This window comes from Mesoplodon bidens (assembly GCF_964165515.1).
Source record: "Mesoplodon bidens genome assembly, chromosome: 4".
NCBI lineage: Eukaryota > Metazoa > Chordata > Mammalia > Artiodactyla > Ziphiidae > Mesoplodon > Mesoplodon bidens.
The window spans coordinates 114,649,304-114,676,071 of NC_138160.1; the positions used below are offsets into that span (position 1 = coordinate 114,649,304).

The 26,768-nt window shown below is 43.0% G+C and overlaps 1 protein-coding gene across 3 annotated transcripts; it reads left to right on the forward strand.

Annotated features, from left to right (window-relative positions):
• Positions 1–745: 745 nt before the first annotated feature.
• TXNDC15 (thioredoxin domain containing 15) lies at positions 746–26,176 on the forward strand. Of its 3 annotated transcripts, none has more exons than XM_081233964.1 (5): positions 746–1,167; positions 9,982–10,469; positions 20,592–20,755; positions 22,712–22,842; positions 24,748–26,176. In XM_081233964.1, exons 1-5 carry the CDS (start codon positions 1,002–1,004, stop codon positions 24,942–24,944), a joined length of 1,146 nt encoding a protein of 381 aa, XP_081090090.1. In that variant the 5' UTR covers positions 746–1,001; the 3' UTR covers positions 24,945–26,176. The 3 variants fall into 3 exon arrangements, with proteins under 3 accessions (XP_081090090.1, XP_081090089.1, XP_081090091.1); XM_081233963.1 differs by having other exon boundaries at positions 748–1,210; XM_081233965.1 differs by lacking the exon at positions 746–1,167 and adding an exon at positions 7,504–9,129.
• Positions 26,177–26,768: the final 592 nt, after the last annotated feature.

Here is a 26,768-nt window from a genome sequence, read left to right on the forward strand (position 1 = left end):
ATAGAGTTCATCTCAGCCAAAGGAAGAGGATGATGTCAACTTTTTTACCCCCTAGAAACGAAAGTAAAATCAAAGTTTCAAACCTGAATGCAATTTTCTCACTGCAAATAAGTGCATGTGCCACCTGGTGGCGAGACAGTCAAATTCGCATTCTATTCTGTTGGCTGTATTTATTGAGTTTCCATCAGAGAGTGTATATATAGTATTTATCGAAAGGCAACAAGTCTAACATCTCTAAGTGCATCTGCCCAAACAAACAACCAAAACACAGACACAGAGAGGGAAAAGGACATAACAAAAAGGAAGGAGTTGTAACCACAGAGCATCCATGTTGGAGTGTCCAGATGAGTCAGATCAGCCTCCTTTTCATTAAGCCTAAATCCCCTTAATCCTCTGTCCCATTGGCTTTATCATGACCTTCAAAACCAGTATGGAGGGTATGGGAGAGAATAAAGAAGAAAATATTTGCTACTACACTGTTGGGGGAGAGGGAGGTTGTTGGCCAAAAGATGAACGTATTGATCAAGAACGTGGGCTCTTCCACCCATGTTGTCCACTGTGTCAGATCCTCCTGGAACCACTAGAAAATTTACTATAGCAAAACTACCGCAGCCTAGCCTCGGTCGGTCTCTTATAGTAAAAATTATTCGTTGTTTATGTGAAATTCAAGTTTAACTGGGCATCCTGTATTTTATCTGGCAACCTGGGAAGGATAATATGGGTGAGGAAAGGGATCTGACCCTGGATGGGGCATTCCAGGAGGACGCTTCCGGGCCTTTCTGGCCCGGGAACGAAGCGCCGGGCGGGCGCAGGGTGTGCTGCCGGCCGCCCGGCCCCGATTGCTTCTGCCGGAACCCCGCCCAGGACCTGAGGGTCAGGAAACTTCGAAAAGACCTGAGATTGCGGGCGCTTGGCTCCTAAACAGCCCCGAGCCCCACGGCACAGGCCAGAGACGAGAGGCGGCCGCCCGGCTCCAAGATGGCGCCCACGGCAGCTGCCAGATGCCAAGATGGCGGCGCGGGGCCGCGCCCGCGCTCCCGAACTCTCCTTCCCAAGCCTTCCTCCGGCAAGGAGCGCGACTCGCGTCGCTGTGCGACGGTTGTCTTTCGGCCTGGGTGGTGCGGCCGCTGCCCGCCGCGCACCATGCGGCTCCTTGGCTGGTGGCAGGTACTGCTGTGGGTGCTGGGGCCTCCCGCCCGCGGCCAGGAGGGTGAGTGCGGGCTGGGGCCGTGGGCGGCGGCGCGGGCGGCTGTGCATGAACTTACCGGTGAGGTGGCTGTCTACCCGGGCGACGCTCTTTTACGTGCGCGAAGGCCCGCGCTGCGCGCCTCGCCTCTTCCTGGCGCCCCCTAGAGCGCCTCTCCCCGGGTTATCCCGACCTCCTTCCCCCGGTGGTCCCCGCTCGCGGTCCGGGGTAGGGGGCGGCGGGGCGGGATGCCCGGGCCATGTTCAGGCCCCTGAGCAGGTGACTCAGTCGGGAGGAACCGTGTATTAGCGCTTACTGAGGCGTACCCCCATGTGCTGAGCACTTTATTATTAATGATAATCATCATAACGAATAGCCGACCTCTATGGTGCTCTTATTAGGAGCCATAGTGCTATCATTATCTTATTTAGCCCTCCCACCGATCCTATGAGATAGATTCCGTGAGTAGCCGTGTTTTACAGATGAAGATGCTGAGCTCAGAGAGGCTAAGTAATCTGCCTACGTTTGCGATTCTGGTAATTGGCAGAGCCTGTATCTCTGACTGCAAAGCCCACGCTTTACTTTGCACCCTGCTGGACCACTTTCGTAAGGACGTCACTCTTGCTCAGGTGCCTGTGAAGGACAGATGAGAAGAACACAGCAGACTCCCAGGGTAACTTGCTGCTTGCCAGAGTATGCTCTCAGGGTCCCTCCGTGGGGCAGGCAGCCACCTGGAGGCATGGCTGGGCCCAGGAGTGGAGGCCTTATTCCCATTGCTTCTTCGCCCCACTCCGCAGAGCCCTATTAAAGTCCAGACCCTTTGGCCTTTCTTGTCATTCAAAACTTAACAGGAATACACAGGTCTTTCCTTTCCCTGCCGTGTCCTGGAAAGAGGCAGGGCAGCCGGCTCTGCTGAGTAATGAAAACACTCATTATCTGCTAGGCAGTGTGCTTAGTGCTTTTTGAGCATCATCTTATTAAGTCTTTAAATGCTTATGAAATGTATGTTGATATTGTCCCCATTTGATAGATGAGTAAACTGAGACTCAGCATCCCCTAAGTCTTTTACCAAGGTCCAACAGCAGAAGTTGAGAAGCTACAATTCAAAACTCTGTCTGCCTGACCTTACAGTCAAAGCTCTGTACTACACTTCTCTGTCGCTGCACTTAACCACCAGCCTCAGAGAGGGGACAGCATGTGCTGGGTATCTTCTGTTTGTCTCTCAGATCATTCTCCAGCCTTCTCCACCCTGCTCTGTGCCCTGAGTAGCTGTCCTGTATGGAATAAACAGCTGGCTCTTCTGTCTTCTGGCTTCTGTTGTGTTGACATGAAGGGAGAGTGAGGTCAGGGTATTGATTCTCTCAGCTCCCTCCCTTGGGGATATCGCAGGTTGGCTGTGTCCCTCCACTGAAAGTTAGGGCTTCTAGAAGGCTGTCCTCTCTGTTTCAAGGCTTCTGCCTCTGGACTCTTTTTTTTTTTTTTTTTTTTTGCCTCTGGACTCTTAAGGTCTATGAGTGGTAACTGGCTCCCCCTCTGCTGTTATTGACCCTGGGATTCCTTACCATTGCTTTTGGTTTCTCTACACCCAGCTCACATGTTGGAGGTACCTTTATTAAGTTCTCCTCCAATTGTCCAAGTTGCATGTGCTGTTTCCTGGCAGAACCCTGGCTGATTCGGCAGTCACTGTGAGCCTACCTGGCAGGGAGGGTCACTTCATACAGACCTGAGGATAACACCAGCCATGGGGTGGGTCACTGGTCATCATGGCCAGGCCATGAATGGGGTGAGGACTGAGGAAGCTTCACCAGCTGGTTCCTTTTGGGGGTGGCTGAAAATCCAAGGCTTTTTTTCTGCAGAAGATACCACTGGCAAATTAGCAACTGGAGATGGCAGTACTGTCCAGGTGTCAAGGAACGGGTGCCAACCCCGGACTTCAACACCCCACACCTGTCTTCACTAGACAGTCAACTAGCAGATTCTGACTGAGCACCTGTCATATGCCATATGCTCTGTTAGGCACTCTGGGTGCAGTGGAGAGCAAGTAGAGAAATACGCCCACCCTCCTGTCTGATGGGGAAGGCAGGCATTAAATGACCACAAATAATTAAGTAAATTTTCCACAAGAGTGGAAAATGCTTCAAGGAGAGCCCCAAGGCATTATGGAATGCTGTAATGGGAGACCCTTCTGGTATGAGGGTCTAGGAGGGTGAAGTTCACCTTACAGAGGTGAAGTTTAGGGTGAGATCTGAAGGATATGTCAGATTAGCCAGAAGAAGAGAGGGAGTGGAGGGAGGGCTCCTGGCAGAGAAACAGCCCTCAGGACAGTTCTGAGGTAGGGGGAGGAGGGTGTGAGTGATCAGGGACCAGAAATGTCTAGTGGCACCTGTTGGGAGTATGGACAGAGGTCTTATCATCTGGGGCCTGGTAGTCATGCTACAGAGCATGGATTCATTCACAGGGTAGGGGGAAGCCATTGAAAGGGTTTTAGCAGGGGAGTGACATGATCACATCTGCCTTTGACTTTCAGTTTCACTTGGATGCTGTGAGGAGAAGGATTTGGAGAGGGGGTAGGGGGCCAACCAGGAAGACCATTTTGGTGATTGCAGCAGTTGTCCAAGTGAGAGATGACTGTGGCCTGGGCTGAGGGGTGTGAGTGGGTTGGGAGAAGTGAATGGATCCAGAGTGTATTTAGCAGAGGAATTAATAGGACCTAGTTGTGGTTCCCATCCATCTCTTTGACTTGTAAACATCAGTCATAACCATTATCATCATCATCATCATCACCATCACTGTAGCCATTTACGGAGTGCTTACCATGTGCCAGGGACCATATACGTCTTTTCTCATTTAATCTGCATAGTAGCCTTATGAATGTCTGCATTTCAGTGGTATTTTCTCCATTTGTTAGATGCACACACTGAAAATTTCCTATGGAAAGTACGGGTTGCTGCCCCTCTAACCCCCAGCTGTTTTTGGTCCTCCCCAGTTGGCTCCCCTGACACAGAAGCCATTATGAAAAAAAACCTGTGGCTGGTAGAGAGTCTTTTGAGAACAACTGGAAGGGTATGAAGGAGCTGACCCAGGCTAGGGCTCCTTGGCAGAGTTGGAGTGGTGCCCTCGCCCCTGTTCTCCAAACATATTCCTTGCTACCAACAGTGCAGTAATTTCCACTTTATGCATGGCTCAAACTATAATCAGATTATTGACATTGAGAAGCAATCTTTTTTATTTATTTTTATTTTTTATTTTTTTTGCGGTACGCGGGCCTCTCACTGTTGTGGCCTCTCCCATTGCGGAGCACAGGCTCCGGACGCGCAGGCTCAGTGGCCATGGCTCACAGACCCAACCGCTCCGCAGCATGTGGGATCTTCCCGGACCGGGGCACGAACCCATGTCCCCTGCATCGGCAGGCGGACTCTCAACCACTGCGCCACCAGGGAAGCCCAGCAATCTTTTTTAAAAGGCGCATTACCATGGGAGGGTTCAGTGGCTCTCACATGGTAGGTCATTTCTTAGAGTGGAATAATTCAATGTTTCCTTTCTTGCCAATGCTTAAATGAAAAAAAATGGTACCTGAGGGTGTGAGAATTTTTGTTTTGTTCCTAATTTGTCCTCTCTACTTAAATATCTTCACAGGAGGGAAAAACAACACTCCTGACTCAAAATTCTAGCTCTCTGCATCACTCAGACTTCCTTTTGATTTTCTATAAGGGACATCTATCCAGTTTTACATGAAGGTGATCAGAAGAACCAGATTCTATTTTGTGCCCTGATTTTTTTCTCTTGAGATTCTTTTAGGATATTGGCATTCTCCATTTACTTTAGAGGACCTAGAATGTTGATTAGGTTCAGAGAGAGAAGATCTCTGCAGGGCTGGTGCATTTGGGAGTAGAGTTGGTTCCGAAATCTGACACCCTTTGTTCTTCTCCAGACTTTTAGCCTCTCTGGCTTCATTTTCTGCTCTGTCTTAAGGACAATCTAGTAAACATGTTTGTTTGTTTTTACTTATGATTATACAAGCAGTACATGTTTATCAACCAAAGGCTACAGAAAGACTGCCATCCGCACCCCATTGACAGAGCTCTTTGCCCAGGCACCCAGCCCCTTCTCTAGGTCATAGGTCCTATTCTGTCAAGGACCTATCTTGCTTCTCAAGCCCTGTACTCTGCCCTCTCTAACCTGTATTGTCACCTCTCCCTGCTTACTCACTTTCCCATGAGCTGTATATATCCTTAAATTTCTCCTGTGTCCTAAAAACCAAAACGAAAATTTCCCTTAGCCCCCTGCCTGCCCATAACAACTACTAGGTCTTTCTTTTCCCCTTCAGAGCTAGACTTTCAGAAAGAATTGTATATATTTATTTATGTAGTTACCATTTCTGGTGCTGTTCATTCTTTTGTGTGGATCCACATTTCCATCTGGTATCATTTTTCTGTTGCCTGAAGAAGTTCATTTCAGATTCTTGTCATGTAGGTCTGCTGGTTATGAATTGTTTCAGCTTTTGTATGTCTGAAAACGTATTTATTTTGCCTTTGTTTTTGAAAGATACTTTTGCTGGGTATAGAATTCTAGGTTTATAGTTTTCTTCCTTTCAGTCCCTTAAAGATGCTGCTCTGCTTGCTTGCATTGTTTCCAATGAGAAATCTGCTGTCATCCTTATCTTTGTTCCTCTATACATAGCGTGTCTTTTTTCTCTGTCTGCTTTTAAGAGTTTTTCTTTGTCACTGGTTTTGATCAGTTTGATTATGATGTATCTTGGTGTAGTTTGTTGAGCTTCTTGGATCTATGGATTTATAGTTTTCATCAGGTTTGTAAAGTTTTCGGTTATTGTTTCTTCAATTACTTTTTCTGTTTTCCCCCATTTACTTCTCTCTTTTGGGTACTCCAATTATCTGTACATGAGACCACTTGAAATTGTCCCACAGCTCACTGTCACTCTTAATTTGGGGGGGGATTCATTTTTTCATTGTGTTTTTCCTTTTGTATGGGTTCTATTGCTATGCCTTAAGTTAACTACTCTTTTCTTCTGTAATGTCTAATCTGCTATGAATCCCATCCAGTGCAGTTTTCATCTCAGACCTTGTAATTTTCATTACTAGAAGTATAATTTGGGTCTTTTAAAAAACTATTATTGAGATATAATTGATATATAACATTATAATAGTTTCAGTTGTACAACATAATCATCTGATATATATATATTGTAAAATGATCACCACAATAAGTCTGGTTAAAATCCACCATCACACAGTTATAAAATTTTTTTCTTTGGATGAGACCTTTTAAGGTTTACTACTCTCTTAGCAGCTTTCAAATATACAATATAGTATAATTAACTATAGTTACCATGCTGTGCATTATATCCCCATGACTTACTTATTTTATAACTGGAAGTTTGTACTTTTTGACCATCTTCGCCCATTTTGCCCACCCTCTACCCACCACCTCTGTCAACCACCAAACTGTTTTCTGTATGAGCTTGTGGTTTTTGTTTTTGTTTTTGTTTTTTGCGGTACGTGGGCCTCTCACTGTCATGGCCTCTCCCGTTGCGGAGCACAGGCTCTGGATGCACAGGCTCAGTGGCCATGGCTCATGGGCCTAGCCGCTCTGTGGCATATGGGATCTTCCCGGACCGGGGCACGAACCCGTGTCCCCTGCATCGGCAGGCGGACTCTCAACCACTGTGCCACCAGGGAAGCCCTGTTTGTTTGTTTTTAGATTCCACATTTAAGTGAGATAATACAGTATTTGTCTTTCTCTGATTTATTTCACTTAGCATAATGCCCTCAAGGTCTGTCCATGTTGTTGTAAATGGCAAGATTTCCTGTTTTTAAATGGCTAAATAATACTTTATATATATATATATATATACATATATACACACATATACATATATATACATATACATATATATATACACACACATATACAAATATGTGTATATATATCTCACATTTTCTTTATGCATCCATCAATTGCTTCCATGTCTTGGCTTTTGTAAATAATGCTGCAGTGAACATGGGGGTGCATGTACCTTTTCAAGTGAGTGTTTTAATTTTCTTTGGATAAATGCCCAGAAGTGGAATTGTTGGACCATATGGTAGTTCTAATTTTTATTTTTTGAGGAACTTCCATACTGTTTTCCTTAGTGGCTGCACCAATTTACATTTTCACTGATAGTGCACAAGGGTTCCCCTTTGTCTGCATGCATACCAACATTTGTCATTTCTTGTCTTTTTGACAATAGCCATTCTAACGTGTGAAGTGATATCTCATTGTGGTTTGTGTTTTTTTTTTTTGCGGTACGCGGGCCTCTCACTGTTGTGGGCTCTCCCGTTGCAGAGCACAGGCTCCGGACGTGCAGGCTCAGTGGCCATGGCTTACAGGCCCAGCTGCGGCATGTGGGATCTTCCCGGACCGGGGCACAAACCCGTGTCTCCTGCATCGGCAGGCAGACTCTCAACCACTGCGCCATCAGGGAAGCCCCTCATTGTGGTTTTGATTTGCATTTTGATTTGGGTCTTTTTTTATATCTTATGTTCTCTATATCTACTTAACTTTTTAAACATATGTACTTCAGTTATTGCTGTTTTTTTTTTTGGCGGTACGCGGGCCTCTCACTGTTGTGGCCTCTCCTGTTGCGGAGCACAGGCTCCGGACGCGCAGGCTCAGCGGCCATGGCTCACGGGCCCAGCCGCTCCGCGGTATGTGGGATCTTCCCAGACCGGGGCACGAACCCGTGTCCCCTGCATCGGCAGGCGGACTCTCAACCACTGCGCCACCAGGGAAGCCCGTTATTGCTGTTTTGATAGCCTCATCTAATAATTCTGACATCTGGGCAAGTTCTGGGTCAGGTTTGGTTGATTATTCTCATTATGGAAAATGAGGAGAATTTCCCTGCTTCTTTGCATGCCTGGTAATCTTTGATTGGATGCCAGAAGTAAATTTTACCTGGTTGAGTGCTAGATATTTTAGTATTCCTATAAATATTCTTGAGGTTTGTTCTGGGATACAGTTAAGTTACTTGAACACAGTTTGATTCTCACTTTTAAGGTTTGCTAGATGGAAGCAGAGCTGTATTTACTTTAGGGTTAATTGGGCCCCACTGCTGAGGCAAGTCCTTTTCGCATACTCTCCCCAGTGCCCTGTGACTTAGGAGGTTTCCCAGGCTACTGGGTGGGGACAGGTACTATTCCCAGCTTTCTGTGGCTGCTGGGTACTGTTACCTCTAATCCCTTTGAGTGGTTCTTTCCCTGGCTTGGGGTAGTTCACTTACAGGCATATGCTGAGCAGTATACTCAAGGCGGGGCCCCCTCCACAGATCTCCAGAGTCCTCTTTCTGCAGCTCTCCCATCTCCAGTATTCTGTCCTGCAAACTCTAGCTTCTTGGTCTTTCTGAACCTTCAGTTCCATCTCAACTGGAGAAGTCAGCTGGGCCCTCCCTGAGACAGGGGAGGAGCTAGAGCATTTGTAGGGCTCTTCTCATTTGCTGCCTGTTCACTGTCCTTCGTTGTCTCATTGCTAGTCTCCTGAAACTGTTGTTTCACATATTTGGCTGTTTTTTGGGTTGTTTCAGGAGGGAGAGTAAATCTGGTTCCTGTTATTCCACTTAGCCTGAAGCAAATTCCCAGAGAGTGTTTTTGAATTGCTGAATGAATGTACAATCATCTGTGGAGATATTCTTTGAGACGTTATACAAATGTGCATACCTTAGGAAGTTCCCAGATCCCTCCCCGGCTTTGAAGCCAGTTGGTCATTCACACTCTGCTAGACACGCTGTTTGCCTGCAGAGCTCATTATACAGCTGGTGGCACCCCAGCCGTATGGTGGGTTTGTCTGAGTGCAGCTGGGCTCATTTGTTTCCCCTGGTCAGTGCCTGGCCCGGAGTCTGGCGGCTGTCGTTGAGGTCATGAGAGGTGGAGGGCAGGAGTCATTGTACAGAGGTGAGTGGACCTCTCTGGATGGATGGATGAGACTGCCCAGGACTCTCCCCTTACCTGAACCTTTGGTCCAAGCCACATCTAGTGGCTCCAAAGTGAGAGGAAAATCCTCCTCCTCTTCTCCCTGCTGCTGCCCCTGCTCTGCTTGGTGCACCTTTAGCACTCCTGAGGGCAGTAGCCCAAGGGCAGCAGGCAGGAGAGCAGAGGCCAGCTGTAGAGGCCACCCTGGGAAGGAGCTGGCTCTAGTAGCATTCTTCGGGCAGTGTTGCCCAGCAGCCCTCCGAGGTATCATGTGGGGAGGGTAAGGCCCGCTCTGGAGTAGCAGTCAGAAGACTTCGCTCTTAGACCTGGCTCTGCTGCTTACTGGCTGTTTGCCATTGGGCATTACACTGAACCTCTCTGTACCTCATCTATTAAGTCGGGATGATAACCCTTGTGCTGCCCATCTCACAGAGCTGTTATAATGGGTGCAAAGATGCTTTGCCATGGTAGAATCTTCCATAAAGCCATCATTATTTTCTTGGATAGTCTCATCAAAGAAACTAAATTGTTAGTGTTTGTATTATATTTTCCTAATTGGGTGTCTGCAGTGGAATGTTTTTGCTTGTAATCCGCATGGCAAGCAGCAGGTTTTGCATGAAGCTATGTGTTTTTCCGCTTCCTGACATTCATTAATCTAGTATCTCCTTGTGATCTTCTTCATGACCTAGAGAATGATGGGTGGCTCTGTGATAGTTTAATGGGAAGGTAACTTTTTACTCTGGAGGGGAGAATTTCATATTTGAGAACTGTAATTCTTTGGGATTCATTTATTTTGAAGTTAGATGTGACTGTGAACATAATGGCATGTTTTAGTTGCAGAGAAAAGAGGTCACTTATGGTCAGAGGAGCAGCCTGCTTACCCATTCCAGGTGGAGGCTGGGTACATGAATGAGGAGGTGCCTTCCCGTGACCCAGTGGGCCAGGACCTGTCTGCAGAAGAGGCTGAGGCAGTGCTGGGGCTGGACGCTGATGGTGAACACATGGTAATGTTATCTGTGATTCCTGGGGAAGCCGAGGACAAACTGAGCCCAGAGCCCAGCGGCGGCACCTGCAGGGCTGGAGGGGAGGAGGACTCGAGGTGCAACCCCCGGGAGAGCCTCTTCTCTCTGGACAGCGCTGGAGCCAGCTTCCCGGAGAGAGAAGAGGAGTACTACGCAGAGCCCGAAGTGGTGGAATCTGACCCCCCACCGACAGAGGACGCCAACACCACCGAAAGTCTGAAATCCCCGAAGGTGAACTGCGAGGAGAGAAATGTGACAGGATTAGAAAATTTCACTCTGAAAATTTTAAATATGTCACAGGTAAGACAAAAGTATTTAGTGCTTTTCTCCTTTTCCGCACATTGATTTTACGATTTAATACTCTATCAACTTTCAAATGAGGAGCCATAATCTTTATCATATTGTAAGTGGAATAGCATTTAATGGCTGCATCAGTGAAAATTCACCTGGCTTTCTGTGATGTTTGTAGGAAAAGGAGGAGATATAACTAGTGTCAAATATGCTTTTTAGGAGGCCTAAACCTAGTCAGCCTTGGGTTAATCTCACCACCAAGTCTCATGATAAAAATCCCAGTGGACAGATAGGTGCTTGGTATCAGAATGATAGCATTCTTCTTCTAAATGAGGTGTTTGTTATGGAGGCATAAAAATAAAATATCTGAATTACTAAACGTGTAATTTAGCATTGTTTAGACTAGTCATGTCCCTGAGAAGTATGTTTTATACATATATATATATATATATATATATATATACATATATATATATATTTTAACATCTTTACTGGAGTATAATTGCTTTACAATGTTGTGTTAGTTTCTGCTGTATAACAAAGTGAATCAGCTATACATATATATATATATATCCCCATATCCCCTCCCTCTTGCGTATCCCTCCCACACTCCCTATCCCACCCCTCTAGGTGGTCACAAAGCACCGAGCTGATCTCCCTGTGCTATGCGGCTGCTTCCCACTAGCTATCTATTATACATTTGGTAGTGTATATATGTCAGTGCTGTTCTTACTTTGTCCCAGCTTACCCTTCCCCCTCCCGTGTCCTCAAGTCCATTCTCTATGTCTGTGTCTTTATTCCTGTCCTGCCCCTAGGTTCTTCAGAACCTTTTTTTTTTTTTTTTTTTAGATTCCATATATATGAGTTAGCATATGGTATTTGTTTTTCTCTTTCTGACTTACTTCACTCTGTATGACAGACTCTAGGTCCATCCACCTCACTACAAATAACTCAATTTCGTTTCTTTTTATGGCTGAGTAATATTGCATTGTATATATGTGCCACATCTTATTTATCCATTCATCTGTCAATGGACACTTACGTTGCGAAGTATGTTTTATTTTTTTAAATTTTTTTTATACAGCAGGTTCTTATTAGTCATCAGTTTTATACACATCAGTGTATACATGTCAATCCCAATCGCCCAATTCATCACACCACCACCACCACCCCCGCCGCCGCTTTGCCCCCTTGTTGTCCATGCGTTTGTTCTCTACATCTGTGTCTCAATTTCTGCCCTGCAAACCAGTTCATCTGTATCATTTTTCTAGGTTCCACATATATGCGTTAATATACGATATTTGTTTTTCTCTTTGTGACTCACTTCACTCTGTATGACAGTCTCTAGATCCGTTCACATCTCAACAAATGACCCAATTTCATTCCTTTTTATGGCTGAGTAATAGTCCATTGTATATATGTACCACATCTTCTTTATCCATTCGTCTGTCGATGGGCATTTAGGTTGCTTCCATGACCTGGCTGTTGTGAATAGTGCTACAATGAACATTAGGGTGCATGTGTCTTTTTTTTTTTTTTTAATTAGTTTCTGCATTATAACAAAGTGAATCAGTCATACATATACATCTGTTCCCACATCCCTTCCCTCATGCATCTCCCTCCCACCCTCCCCATCCCACCCCTCCAGGCGGTCACAAAGCACCGAGCTGATCTCCCTGTGCTCTGCGGCTGCTTCCCACTATCTATCTACCTTACGTTTGGCAGTGTATATATGTCCATGCCTCTCTTTCGCTTTGTCACAGCTTACCCTTCCCCCTCCCCATATCCTCAAGTCCATTCTCAAGTAGGTCTGTGTCTTTATTCCCGTTTTACCCCTAGGTTCTTCATGACTTTTTTTTTTTAAATTCCGTATATATGTGTTAGCATACGGTATTTGTCTTTCTCTTTCTGACTTACTTCACTCTGTATGACAGACTCTAGGTCTATCCACCTCATTACAAATAGCTCAGTTTCGTTTCTTTTTATGGCTGAGTAATATTCCATTGTATATATGTGCCACATCTTCTTTATCCATTCATCCGATGATGGACACTTAGGTTGTTTCCAGCTCCGGGCTATTGTGAATAGAGCTGCAATGAACATTTTGGTACATGTCTCTTTTTGAATTATGGTTTTCTCAGGGTATATGCCTAGTAGTGGGATTGCTGGGTCATATGGTAGTTCTATTTTTAGTTTTTTAAGGAACCTCCATACCGTTCTCCATAGTGGCTGTACCAATTCACATTCCCACCAGCAGTGCAAGAGTGTTCCCTTTTCTCCACACCCTCTCCAGCATTTATTGTTTCTAGATTTCTTGATGATGGCCATTCTGACTGGTGTGAGATGATATCTCATTGTAGTTTTGATTTGCATTTCTCTAATGATTAATGATGTTGAGCATTCTTTCATGTGTTTGTTGGCAGTCTGTATATCTTCTTTGGAGAAATGCCTATTTAAGTCTTCTGCCCATTTTTGGATTGGGTTGTTTGTTTTTTTGCTATTGAGCTGCATGAGCTGTTTATAAATTTTGGAGATTAATCCTTTGTCAGTTGCTTCATTTGCAAATATTTTCTCCCATTCTGCGGGTTGTCTTTTGGTCTTGTTTATGGTTTCCTTTGCTGTGCAAAAGCTTTTCAGTTTCATTAGGTCCTATTTGTTTATCTTTGTTTTTATTTCCATTTCTCTAGGAGGTGGGTCCAAAAGGATCTTGCTGTGATTTATGTCATAGAGTGTTCTACCTACATGTGTCTTTTTGAATTATAGTTTTCTCTGGTATATGCCCAGTAGTGGGATTGCTGGATCATATGGTAATTCTATTTTTAGTTTTTTAAGGAACCTCCATACTGTTCTCCATAGTGGCTGTATCAATTTACATTCCCACCAACAGTGCAAGAGTGTTCCCTTTTCTCCACACCCTCTCCAGCATTTATTGTTTCTAGATTTTCTGATGATGCCCATTCTAACTGGTGTGAAGTGATACCTCACTGTAGTTTTGATTTACATTTCTCTAATAATTAGTGATGTTGAGCAGCTTTTCATGTGCTTCTTGGCCATCTGTATGTCTTCTTTGGGGAAATGTCTATTTAGGTCTGCTGCCCATTTTTGGATTCGGTTGTTTGTTTTTTTAATATTGAGCTGCCTGACCTGTTTATATATTTTGGAGATTAATCCTTTGTCTGTTGATTAGTTTGCAAATATTTTCTCCCATTCTGTAGGTTGTCTTTTCATCTTGTTTATGGTTTCCTTTGCTGTGCAAAAGCTTTTAAGTTTCATTAGGTCCCATTTGTTTATTTTTGTTTTTATTTCCATTACTCTAGGAGGTGGATCAAAAAAGATCTTGCTGTGATTTATGTCAAAGAGTGTTCTTCCTATGTTTTCCTCTAAGAGTTTTATAGTGTCTGGTCTTACATTTAGGTCTCTAATCCATTTTGAGTTTATTTTTGTGTATGGTGTTAGGGAGTGTTCTAATTTCATTCTTTTACATGTAGCTGTCCAGTTTTCCCAGCACCACTTATTGAAGAGACCGTCTTTTCTCCATTGTATATCCTTGCCTCCTTTGTCATAGATTAGTTGACCATAGGTGTATGGGTTTATCTCTGTGCTTTCTGTCTTGTTCCATTGATCTTTGTTTCTGTTTTTGTGCCAGTACCATATTGTCGTGATTACTGTAGCTTTGTAGTATAGTCTGAAGTCAGGGAGTCTGATTCCTCCAGCTCGGTTTTTTTCCCTCAAGGCTGCTTTGGCTATTCGGGGTCTTTTGTGTCTCCATACAAATTTTAAGATTTTTTGTTCTAGTTCTGTAAAAAATGCCGTTGGTAATTTGATAAGGATTGCATTGAATCTGTAGATTGCTTTGGGTAGTATAGTCATTTTCACAATATTGATTCTTCCAATCCAAGAACATGGTGTATCTCTCCATCTGTTGGTATCATTAATTTCTTTCATCAGTGTCTTACAGTTTTCTGCATACAGGTCTTTTGTCTCCCTAGGTAGGTTTATTCCTAGGTATTTTATTCTTTTTGTTGCAGTGGTAAATGAGAGTGTTTCCTTAATTTCTCTTTCAGATTTTTCATCATTAGTGTATAGGAATGCAAGAGATTTCTGTGCATTAATTTTGTATCCTGCAACTTTACCAAATTCACTGATTAGCCCTAGTAGTTTTCTGGTGGCATCTTTAGGATTCTCTGTGTATAGTATCATGTCATCTGCAAACAGTGACAGTTTTACTTCTTCTTTTCCAATTTGTATTCCTTTTACTTCTTTTTCTTCTCTGATTGCGGTGGCTAGGACTTCCAAAACTACGTTGAATAATAGTGGTAAGAGTGGACATCCTTCTGTTTTCCTGATCTTAGAGGAAATGCTTTCAGTTTTTCACCACTGAGAATGATGTTTGCTGTGGGTTTGTCATATGTGGCCTTTATTATGTTGAGGTAGGTTCCCTCTATGCCCATCTTCTGGAGAGTTTTTATCATACATGGGTGTTGAATTTTGTTGAAAGCTTCTTCTGCATCTATTGAGATGATCCTATGGTTTTTCTCCTTCAGTTTGTTAAAATGGTGTATCACATTGATTGATTTGTGTATATTGAAGAATCCTGCATCCCTGGGATAAATCCCACTTGATCATGGTGTATGATCCTTTTAATGTGTGGTTGGATTCTGTTTGCTAGTATTTTGTTGTGGATTTTTGCATGTATATTCATCAGTGATATTAGCCTGTAGTTTTATTTTTTTGTAGTGTCTTTGGTTTTGGTATCAGGGTGATGGTGGCCTCATAGAATGAGTTTGGGAGTGTTCCTTCCTCTGCAATTGTTTGGAAGAGTTTGAGAAGGATGGGTGTTAGTTCTTCTCTAAATGTTTGATAAAATTCACCTGTGAAGTCCTGGACTTTTGTTTGTTGGAAGATTTTTAATCAGTTTCAATTTCATTACTTGTGATTGGTCTGTTCATATTTTCTGTTTCTTCCTGGTTCAGTCTTGGAGGGCTATACCTGTCTAAGAATTTGTCCATTTCTTCCAGGTTGTCCATTTTATTGGCATAGAGTTGCTTGTAGTAGTCTCTTAGGATGCTTTGTATTTCTGCGGTGTCTGTTGTAACTTCTCCGTTTTCATTTCTAATTTTATTGATTTGAGTCCTCTCCCTGTTTTTCTTGATGAGTCTGGCTAATGGTTTATCAATTTTTTTTCTGTTCTCAAAGAAACAGCTTTTAGTTTTATTGATCTTTGCTATTGTTTTCTTTGTTTCTATTTCATTTATTTTTGCTCTGATCTTTATGATTTCTTTCCTTTTGCTAACTTTGGGTTTTGTCTGTTCTTCTTTCTCTAGTTCCTTTAGGTGTAAGGTTAGATTGCTTATGTGAGATTTTTCTTGTTTCTTAAGGTAGGCTTGTATAGCTATAAACTTCCCTCTTAGAACTGCTTTTGCTGCATCCCATAGGTTTTGGATCATCATGTCTTCATTGTCATTTGTCTCTAGGTATTTTTTGATTTCCTCTTTGATTTCTTCAGTGATCTCTTGGTTATTTAGTAATGTATTGTTTAGCCTCCATGTGTTTGTGTTTTTTACGTTTTTTCCCCTGTAATTCATTTCTAATCTCGTAGCGTTGTGGTCAGAAAAGATGCTTGATATGATTTCAATTTTCTTAAATTACTGAGGCTTGATTTGTGACGCAAGATGTGATCTATCCTGGAGAATGTTCCATGCGCACTTGAGAAGAAAGTGTAATCTGCTGTTTTTGGATGGAATGTCCTATAAATATCAATTAAATCCATCTGGTCTATTGTGTCATTTAAAGCTTCTGTTTCCTTATTTATTTTCATTTTGTATGATCTGTCCATTGGTGTAAGTGAGGTGTTAAAGTCTCCCACTATTATTGTGTTACTGTCGATTTTCTCTTTTATAGCTGTTAGCAGTTGCCTTGTGTATTGAGGTGCTGCTATGTTGGGTGCATATATATTTATAATTGTTATATCTTCTTCTTGGATTGATCCCTTGACCATTATGTAGTGTCCCTCCTTGTCTCTTGTAGCATTCTTTATTTTAAAGTCTATTTTATCTGATATGAGTATTGCTACTCCAGCTTTCTTTTGATTTCCATTTGCATGGAATATCTTTTTCCATCCCCTCACTTTTGGTCTGTATGTGTCCCTAGGTCTGAAGTGGGTCTCTTGTAGACAGCATATATATGGGTCTTGTTTTTGTATCCATTCAGCAAGCCTTTGTCTTTTGGTTGGAGCGTTTAATCCATTCACGTTTAAGGTAATTATCGATATGTATGTTCCTATTACCATTTTCTTAATTGTTTAGGTTTTTTTTTTTTTTGCGGTACGCGGGCCTCTCACTGCTGTGGCCTCTCCCATTGCGGAGCACAGGCTCCGGACGCACAGGCTCAGTGGCCATGGCTCACGGGCCCAGCTGCTCCATGGCATGTGGGATCTTCCCGGACCGGTGTATGAACCTGTGTCCCCTGCATCGGCAGGCGGACTCTCAACCACTGTGCCACCAGGGAAGCCCTTGGGTTTGTTTTTGTAGGTCCTTTTCTTCTCTTGTGTTTCCCACTTAGAGAAGTTCCTTTAGCATTTGCTGTAGAGCTGGTTTGGTAGTGCTGAATTCTCTTAGCTTTTGCTTGTCTGTAAAGCTTTTGATTTCTCCATGGAGTCTGAATGAGATCCTTGCTGGGTAGAGTAATCTTGACTGTAGGTTCTTCCCTTTCATCACTTTAAGTATATCATGCCACTCCCTTCTGGCTTGTAGAGTTTCTGCTGAGAAATCAGTTGTTAACCTTATAAGAGTTCCCTTGTATGTTATTTGTCATTTTTCCCTTGCTGCTTTCAATAATTTTTCTTTGTCTTTAATTTTTGTCAATTTGATTACTATGTGTCTCAGCATGTTTCTCCTTGGGTTTATCCTGTTTGGGAGTCTCTGTGCTTCCTGGACTTGGGTGGCTATTTCCTTTCCCATGTTAGGGAAGTTTTCGACTATAATCTCTTAAAATATATTCTCGGTCCTTTCTCTCTCCCTTCTCCTTCTAGGACCCGTATAATGCGAATGTTGTTGCATTTAATGTTGTCCCAGAGGTCTCTTAGGCTGTCTTCATTTCTTTTCATTCTTTTTTCTTTATTCTCTTCCACAGCAGTGAATTCCACCATTCTGTCTTCCAGGTCACTTATCCGTTCTTCTGTCTCAGTTATTCTGCTATTGATTCCTTCTAGTGTAGTTTTCATTTCAGTTATTGTATTGTTTATCTGTTCGTTTGTTCTTTAATTCTTCTAGGTCTTTGCTAAACATTTCTTGCATCTTCTCGATCTTTGCCTCCATTCTTTTTCTGAAGTCCTGGATCATCTTCACTATCATTATTCTGAATTCTTTTTCTGGAAGGTTGCCTATCTCCACTTCACTTAGTTGTTTTTCTGGGGTTTTATCTTGTTCCTTCATCTGGTACATAGCCCTCTGCCTTTTCATCTTGTCTGTCTTTCTGTGAATGTGGTTTTTGTTCCACAGGCTGCGGGATTGTAGTTCTTCTTGCTTCTGCTGTCTGCCCTCTGGTGGATGAGGCTATCTAAGAGGCTTGAGCAAATTTCCTGATGGGAGGGACTGGTGGTAGGTAGAGCTGGGTGTTGCTCTGGTGGGCGGAGCTCAGTAAAACTTTAATCTGCTTGTCTGCTTATGCGTGGGGCTTGGTTCCCTCCCTGTTGCTTGTTTGGCCTGAGGCGACCCAACACTGGAGCCTACCCTGCTCTTTGGTGGGGCTAATGGCAGATTCTGGGAAGGCTCACGCCAAGGAGTACTTCCCAGAACTTCTGCTGCCAGTGTCCTTGTCCCCATGGTGAGCCACAGCCACACACCGCCCCCCCCCCCCCCGCCTCTGCCCGAGACCCTCCAACACTAGCAGGTAGGTCTGGTTCAGTCTCCCCTGGGGTCACTGCTCCTTCCCCTGGGGCCCAATGTGCACACTACTTTGTGTGTGCCCTCCAAGAGTGGAGTCTCTGTTTCCCCCAGTCCTGTCAGAGTCCTGCAGTCAAATCCCTCCAGCCTTCGAAGCCTGATTCTCTAGGAATTCCTCCTCCCATTGCCGGACCCCCAGGTTGGGAAGCCTGATGTGGGGCTCAGAACCTTCACTCCAGTGGGTGGACTTCTGTGGTACAAGTGTTCTCCAGTCTGTGAGTCACCCACCCAGCAGTTATGGGATTTGATTTTATTGTGATTGCGCCCCTCCTACCATCTCATTGTGGCTTCTCCTTTGTCTTTGGATGTGGGGTATCTTTTTTGGTGAGTTCCAGTGTCTTCCTGTTGATGATTGTTCAGCAGTTAGTTGTGATTCTGGTGTCCTCACAAGAGGGAGTGAGATCACATCCTTGTACTCCACCATCTTGGTTCTATAGCTCCGTGAAGTATGTTATATTGATGAAAAGTTTTTTTTCCTCCAAAGAGTGTGAATCTAGTACTTACTCTGGACTGAGAGCTGATCAATTTGTCCAGCCCAGCCATGCTTTTCCAGCTAGTTGGCTAAATGGTGATTCTAAAGAGAATACTGGGATAGTGACTGACATTTTCTGTAAGATTGTTAAAGCCAGAGAGCAGAATGAATTCAGGCTGCTTATGCAAGAGAATAATCCTAGCTCTGAGAGGTGTGATTGCTTATTTTAAGTGAGGGTACATATGGTATGTTGAGCGCCCCTCCGAGGCAGGTGTCAGCACTGGCCTTGCACCCTCCCCTCAGTGCCTGGTGAATGCTGTGCCTCAGCTCTGTGGCCTTTTAATGGGTGTCACACACAAGACCAGGAGAAAGCAGTTTGAGCAGTCTGAGTTTTGGTGGTGGCAGGGATGGTGCACCCTCAAACTGAACTCACCTTTGGTCAAATACATGGATCTGACTGCTTAGTACAGACTTGGAGCTGCTGAGATGATAGTTTGGGCCTGAGACCACAGTGCTTTAATAATGTTGTTAGATTGTATGAGATGCAGAATTCCAAAGTTGGGACCGTGGCCTGTACCCTGTGAGTACTTAGTATATGAATCGATGAATTATGAAAAATATTAAAATTGCTCTATAGTAATAGTAAGAAATCTTAGAGGAGGACCCCTCCTACACTCTTGGTGGAAATGTAAATTGGTGCAGCCACTATGGAGAACAGTATGGAGGTTCCTCAAAAAACTACAAATAGAACTACCATATAACCCAGCAATCCCACTACTGGGCATATACCCAGAGAAAACTATAATTCAAAAAAATACATGCTGGGACTTCCCTGGCAGTCCAGTGGTTAAGACTCCACACTTCCATTGCAGGGGGCGCAGGTTCAATTCATGGTCGGGGAACTAAGATCCTGCATGCCGCACAGTGCAGCCAAAAAAAAAAAAAAAAGAACATACATGCACCCCTATGTTCATAGCAGCATTATTTACAATAGCCAAGACATGGAAACAGCCTAAATGTCCACTGACAGAGGAATGGATAAAGAAGATGTGGTACATATCTACAATGGAATATTACTCAGCCATAAAAAGAATGAAATAATGCCATTTGCAGCAATATAGATGGACCTAGAGATTATTATACTAAGTGAAGTAAGTCAGAAAGAGAAAGACAAATAGCATATGATATCACTTATGTGTTGAGTCTGAAATACGACACAAATGAACCTATCCAGGAAACAGAAACAGACTCACAGACATAGAGGACAGACTTGTGGTTGCCAAGGAGGAAGGGGGTGGGGAAGGGATAGACTGGGAGTTTGTGATTAGTAGACGCAAGCTATCACATAGAGAGTGGATAAACAACAACGTCCTGCTGTGTAGCACAGGAAACTGTATTTAATGTCCTCTGATAAACCATAATGGAAAAGAAATGAACACAACATTGTCAGTCAACTATATACTTCAGTTAAAAAAAAAAGAAACCTTGGAGGAAGGTTTATAACATGTCATTTGATAGTAGTTTTCTGCTGACCCATGGATCCCTGTGGTTCCAATCCAGAAGGCTCTTTGGGAGCTGCCCTACTGTCTCCCTCCCGTCCCTGCCCCTACCTCCTCTCCCTTGATGGCAGCAGTGGTTCCTGTGTCTTGTGTATCCTTCCAGAAAAAGTGCACATCCTGTACCGCTGACTTTAACACTTTGTTTCTTTTGCCACAGGACCTTATGGATTTTCTCAACCCAAACGGTAGTGACTGCACTCTAGTCCTGTTTTACACCCCTTGGTGCCGATTTTCTGCCAGTTTGGCCCCTCATTTTAACTCTCTGCCCCGGGCGTTTCCAGCTCTTCACTTTTTGGCACTGGATGCATCTCAGCACAGCAGGTATCTTCCCTTAGTATCTTCCCTTAGTGGGGTTTCTGCCTCATCCTGTTGGATGCTGGTTGCAGTTACTTGGAGGTCGTAATCAGTTAAGTTAGGAGCAGAGGAGGTAGGTATGACTTGAGCTTTGAAATGGAACTGAGGGAGTGTGACTCCCTCAGTGTGACTAGTGAGGACTGTCACATTCCCGGGGGAGACTTTCTGGAGGGCCCTTGAGAAGTAAGACTGTTCTCTGCGTGGTGGAATTCAGTGATGGCTCTGCCTGATGGCAGGGGTGGGGGCAGAGGACGTTTTAGGGTCCGGGCCAGACTGAATTAGCAAAATTAGCATCCTAAGTAGGGTCTTCCTTTGTGACTTTCATCTGTAGCTTAGGTTCCCACCCTGGCAGCCTAACTCTCGGCACCCGTTTTATGTCTACTAAGGATTTCTTTCTTCCCTTTTTGTTTTTTTCTTTCATTCTTTCCCTCCTTCCTTTTCTTTCTTCATGCTTACATTTATTCTTGCATGCGTGTTCTTAGTAGACATTCAATAAATTTGACGAATTATTTTAGGCCTTTGAACTACATCTACCCTTGCTTCATATTCTTTCATATTGTTCAGTGGGGTTTTGTCTTTTCTGAATGTTCAGTAAGGTAAGTTACAAAGAACTTTGTGCAGATGTTGTATATTTCCCCTGTGACTGTGCCTGGGGTTATAAACTGTGTAGTCCCCTCCTCCTCTAAGTCAGATGCTGCTTATTAGCAGGTCACAAGGAGGTTGTGTGTGAATAAATTTGGAAAGTCTGGAAGATAGTCAAGTTGGTGGTGAAAATGAGGCACTGATTTTCAGGGTGGCTAATGGAACTGCCAGTGTTTACCTGAAATTGTTTATGAATAAAGAAATTGCCCAACAAATTAGTAATTCCCACAAAGCCTTCAGGGAAAGATCTCAGTGGCCAGGCTCAAGGTTACAGACTGATTGGAAGGACATTCAAGGTCATTGTCCAGCTTTGACTGGGCTCTCCACTGCCCCCAAGCCAGCAGGGCTGGCTGGCTCCAAGCACCTGCTTAGTGCTGTTTGGTTATGGGTCTGATACCAACCCCCATGCTGGCCCCCAGTCCCTGCAGGCTTTTATCATCTCCTCTGTTCCTTCTTCATCTCCATGCATCCTTCTCAGTGCCTGGTATGGTGCCTCAATTATGGAGACTAGAGGATACTTGCTCTTACTGTATGGCGTGGGACATGTGTTTGCCTCATATGTTAATATTTATGTTACAGCATGTTTACAGAAGAAAAAATCCTGATCATACAATATTACCATTTTACTTCTGGGGGTAACTGAGGCTTAAAAAGGTTAAATAATCTGCCCAAAGGTCACACAGCTGGTTCAGTGGCAGAACTGAGGCTTGAACCCTGAGCGTTTTGACTCTGGAGCTTATACCACTACTCTGTATTCTGTAAAAGTGAAACAGTACTGCTCAGGTCCTATTACTTCTGAATTGTCCTGCCTTAATTGTGAACTTCCTGGTGTGTTTGTTAGGTTGTAGATTCCTTTGTATCGACTCACTAACCTAAATGGTTAAGTTGAATCTTTTATGAGGGTTGGAGATGGGCATTCTTCAGAGTCTGAAATTTCTTCTGTTAGGTAAGTTGACATAGTGTGCTTTGTTCATAAATTAGAATTTTCTGGTCTGATCTGTTTTGGCTGTTAAAAACAGAACTAGTGGAATAATTGTGTCATGGGCAGCTCCATGCTGTAACAGAAAGCAACTCAGAGAACAGAACACGAATGCCCCCAACCATGACCCACGAGGAAGGCTGACAGGAGCAACTACAAGCCTGTTGTTTCAGTATCAGGAGCCTCCATAGGTCACAGGAAACTGAGCCTTCCTCATTTATTTCCATTCATTCTGATATGGTAATTGTGTGAGGAAGCCCACTGTTAATTCAGATTTTCTGACTGACTTCTCTCTCTTGTAGCCTTTCTACGAGGTTTGGCACTGTAGCTGTTCCTAACATCTTGTTATTTCAAGGGGCTAAACCAATGGCTAGATTTAATCATACAGACCGAACATTGGAAACGCTGAAGATCTTCATTTTTAACCAGACAGGTATGTAGAACACTGTAGAAGAAGACATTTTATTGCTGGAGGAATGTGCCTTCTGTGGGTCAGATCTGCTACAGTATTATCCTTAAGTGAAGGATTCAAGATTGGCTTTAGGATATAAAACTTCTTTTCTAATGAAATGTTAAGATCCTGTTAAATGTCTCCCAGTTAGTGGCAAGCTTAACATGAAGAGGTAATACTAATATAATTATAGATGCCTTTAGAAAAATATAACAGCTTTATTGAGATAAAATTCACATACTATATACCTCTAGATACTGTTTTACATACATTATTCATTTAAGTATAGTATTTACACAAAAATATGCATCAACCACTAGTGTACGTGGCATTGAATTTTCACAGAGTGAACACCCTGAGTAACCAGTACTCAGAAAGAGAACATCACCAGTCCCCTTTCAGCACTATCACTCCTGTCCTCCCCAAGGATAACCACCATCTTCACTCCTAACACCACAGTGTAGCGTTCCTTGTTTTTGACTTTTATATTAATGGAGACGTACAGTATGGATCCTTCCATGTCTGGCTGATTTCACTGACCATTATGTTTATGGGATTCATGTGCATTGTTGTGTATGGTTGTGTTTTATTCATGTTTGTTGCTGTATAGAGTTCTATTTATTAATTCATTTGTAGATGCTATTTTAATTCCTTAATATTTGCCAAAACGTAGGGCCTTATTTTTATCCTGTAAAAATTTGAGCACTGTACATTGATGAAATTTCCTTTGATGGAAAATTCATTCCTCAAAAGCTTTAATGCCTCAGTTATGAGCACCCCTCTTCTTCCTGAAGTATACTCACTGGAAGTAAATAAAAATTATACATACCTTCCATATATTCTTAGCTGCATGTAATGACTTATATCTAACACAGAAGAACAAAGAACTGAGTTACCTCATAGGAGTAAAAGGCTTCTTACCAGGTAGTTAGTTATTCCAAGTCTCGTCCTGGACCCCTGGTTGTCGTTTAGATTGATATGGACAGGGGGAGCCATTTTGCTCAGTGCTCTCAGAAAACTTAGAACCAAATGAAATCTATGAGTCACAGCATCTTTGGTAATCACTGATCCCAGTGGTGGTTAGTTGTTCTAACAATTCCTTTTTTTTTTTTTAAATGAGCTCAGCTTAACTCTTTTTTTTTTTTTTTTTCCCCCGGTACGCGGGCCTCTCACTGTTGTGGCCTCTCCCTTTGCGGAGCACAGGCTCTGGATGCGCAGGCTCAGCGGCCATGGCTCACAGGCCTAGCTGCTCCGCGGCATGTGGGATCCTCCCGGACCGGGGCACGAACCCGTGTCCCCTGCATCGGCAGGTGGACTCTCAACCACTGCACCACCAGGGAAGCCCCCCCTCTTTTTTTTTTTTTTTTGGCCGTGCCACATGGCATGCGGGATCTTAGTTCCCTGACCAGAGAATGAACCCGCACCCTGCAGTGGAAGTGTGGAGTCTTAACCACTGGACTGCCAGGGAAGTCCCCTAACAATTCTTTCAGTAAATTATTTAAAAGCATTTTGAATTTAGCATTACTTACCCTGTGAAAACATTCTGTAGACTCCTGAGAATAGCTTTACTAGTTGTTGAACATTGGTCTTGAAAGAGAACAAAAGACAACTCATAGAGTGCACTGACTAAGACCTTTCTGGTGAGTTCACGGAAATTCTAGTGTTTTAGCTTTGAACAGCTGAATGGATTCCTGCTCCTTTGATGTGGTGGGGAGAAGGGCAAGTTACAGATTACACTGACAGGCAAGTGAAACCCACCCCAGATATACTAGCTGTGGTGTTTATTTTAAGACTGCATATCATTTTGCATACCATGCAGAATACTTAAGAAAATTCTGTAGCGGGTATGTTTTCTATCTCATTTGAAACAACTGATTTCTCTTTCAGGTATAGAAGCCAAGAAAAATGTGGTGGTAACTCAAGCTGACCAAATAGGTCCTCTTCCCAGCACTTTGATAAAAAATGTAGACTGGTTGCTTGTATTTTCCTTATTCTTTTTAATTAGTTTTATTATGTATGCTACCGTTCGAACTGAGAGTATTCGATGGCTAATTCCAGGACAAGAGCAGGAACATGCGGAGTAGTGATAGACTCAAAGGAGAGTTGGAAAGAAGAATTTCAATCCTTCATTTCAGAAATTAATGCTGCAATTTCATACATTTTCTCCAGTGAAGCGCTGACTTACAACTTCAGTCAGATTGAAAGAATCATGTGTTTGTTGAACTATTGAATGTGTAAAAAAATTATAAACTGGTGTTTCTAACTAGTATTGTAATAAGCAAATGCAAAAATATTCCATAACATTCAGTAAAAATTCTTGTTTTTACTACTTGAACATTACCCAGTACTTAAGGGAGTAATCCAGTTTGACATGTGAAGATGTATTCTGGTGGAATAGTGAGTAGAATGACAGTATGCTTACTTTATAGAGGCAGAAATAGGACTTTCAGATTATAGTTTTAGAAAACTCTTGATTTCTTGTATATGTCTAAGAAAGTTGGTTTTCTGTTCATTTGCCATTTCTCTCCCAGAGTCAGTAAGCAAGAAAGTGTTCTTTTATGGGAAGAATAATTAGGATCAATAAGTGTGCCCTTTCAAGTAGCAACCAATGGGAAAATAGAGTCAAATACCTTGGTGTTCATGATCTCTGATTTCACTGAAAGCATTTGAAGTGGTTTAAGAAGTTGTTTCTGGGTAAGGCAGATATTAATCAGCATGTACTAATTAAACCTTAAAATGTTCTTGGAATTGTGCTACGTTTAGTGAGAGTCAAAAGAAATATAAAGTACTGTTGTTGCCCACAAGTTGATTCTAGTCTAGTTTAGGATACATGTAGAAAAGAGATAACATGTAATTTACATAAACTTTTTGAAAAGCTGTTTCTAAAAGATCCCTTAAATTCAGATATGACAGCTGACTACATAATGATAAACTACTTTTATACTGATCATTTCCAGAGCTTTAGATAGAATAGTTCATAAGGCATCCTAAATTCTATGAAAATAGAACGTTAGATGAGTCTCCTTCTCAGAGTGTAACATTGGTTGAGAGTTTACAATGTTATGTGTCATGCTGTGGACAGCTCTGGCTGGGGTAGTCACTGGCAGGAGGGGACCATAGCTCAGAACAGTACCATTATTATTTCCATTTTACAAATGAGCAAACAGGCATACTGAGGTTAAATAACTTACCTAGGTTACATACACAGTACATTGATGAAGCTGGGATTTGAACCTTCACGTGTATGTTTATCTGTACGTATAAGAAACCTCTAGTTATTCCATCTCTTATAATAATAACCAACATTTGAATATGACTTTGTGTGCCAGCTACTGTTTGAGGTGCTTGACATACATCATTTCATTTATCTGTACAATAGCCCTCTGAGATTGACACCACTCTGAGTAAATGAGGCCCTAAATAACTTGCTTTTGGTTATACAGCTTCCAGGGGTGGAAGCCAGCTTCAGACCTAAGCATTCTGACTCCGGAGCCTCTATGTGGCTTGGTACCCAGTCCTGCCTCTCTGCCATGGCTCAGGCAACCATCGTATGCCTATCACTCCAGTCTTTCTCTTATGTGTGTTTCCCATACTTGTAGTCATGATATAGCGTCTTTTTCTTCTTTTGCTTAACAAATGATAAATATTTCACTGTTGGTAATAGTTTTCCTAACCATGGCTACATAATAGGCCTTTGAATAGATTCAGCATTACTTATCTAACCTGTCCTCTTTTGCTGGATTTATGGTTGTGTATATAGTCTTATTTCCTTGGGGGCAGATTCCAAGAGTGGGCGTTATCCTATCAAGGATACAGGAATTTTCATATTGTTTGATATGTAGTGGGGCCCTATTCTAGTCTGGAGGGTGAGGAAAGGCTCCCAGGATGACCAACAGATCCATGGCTTT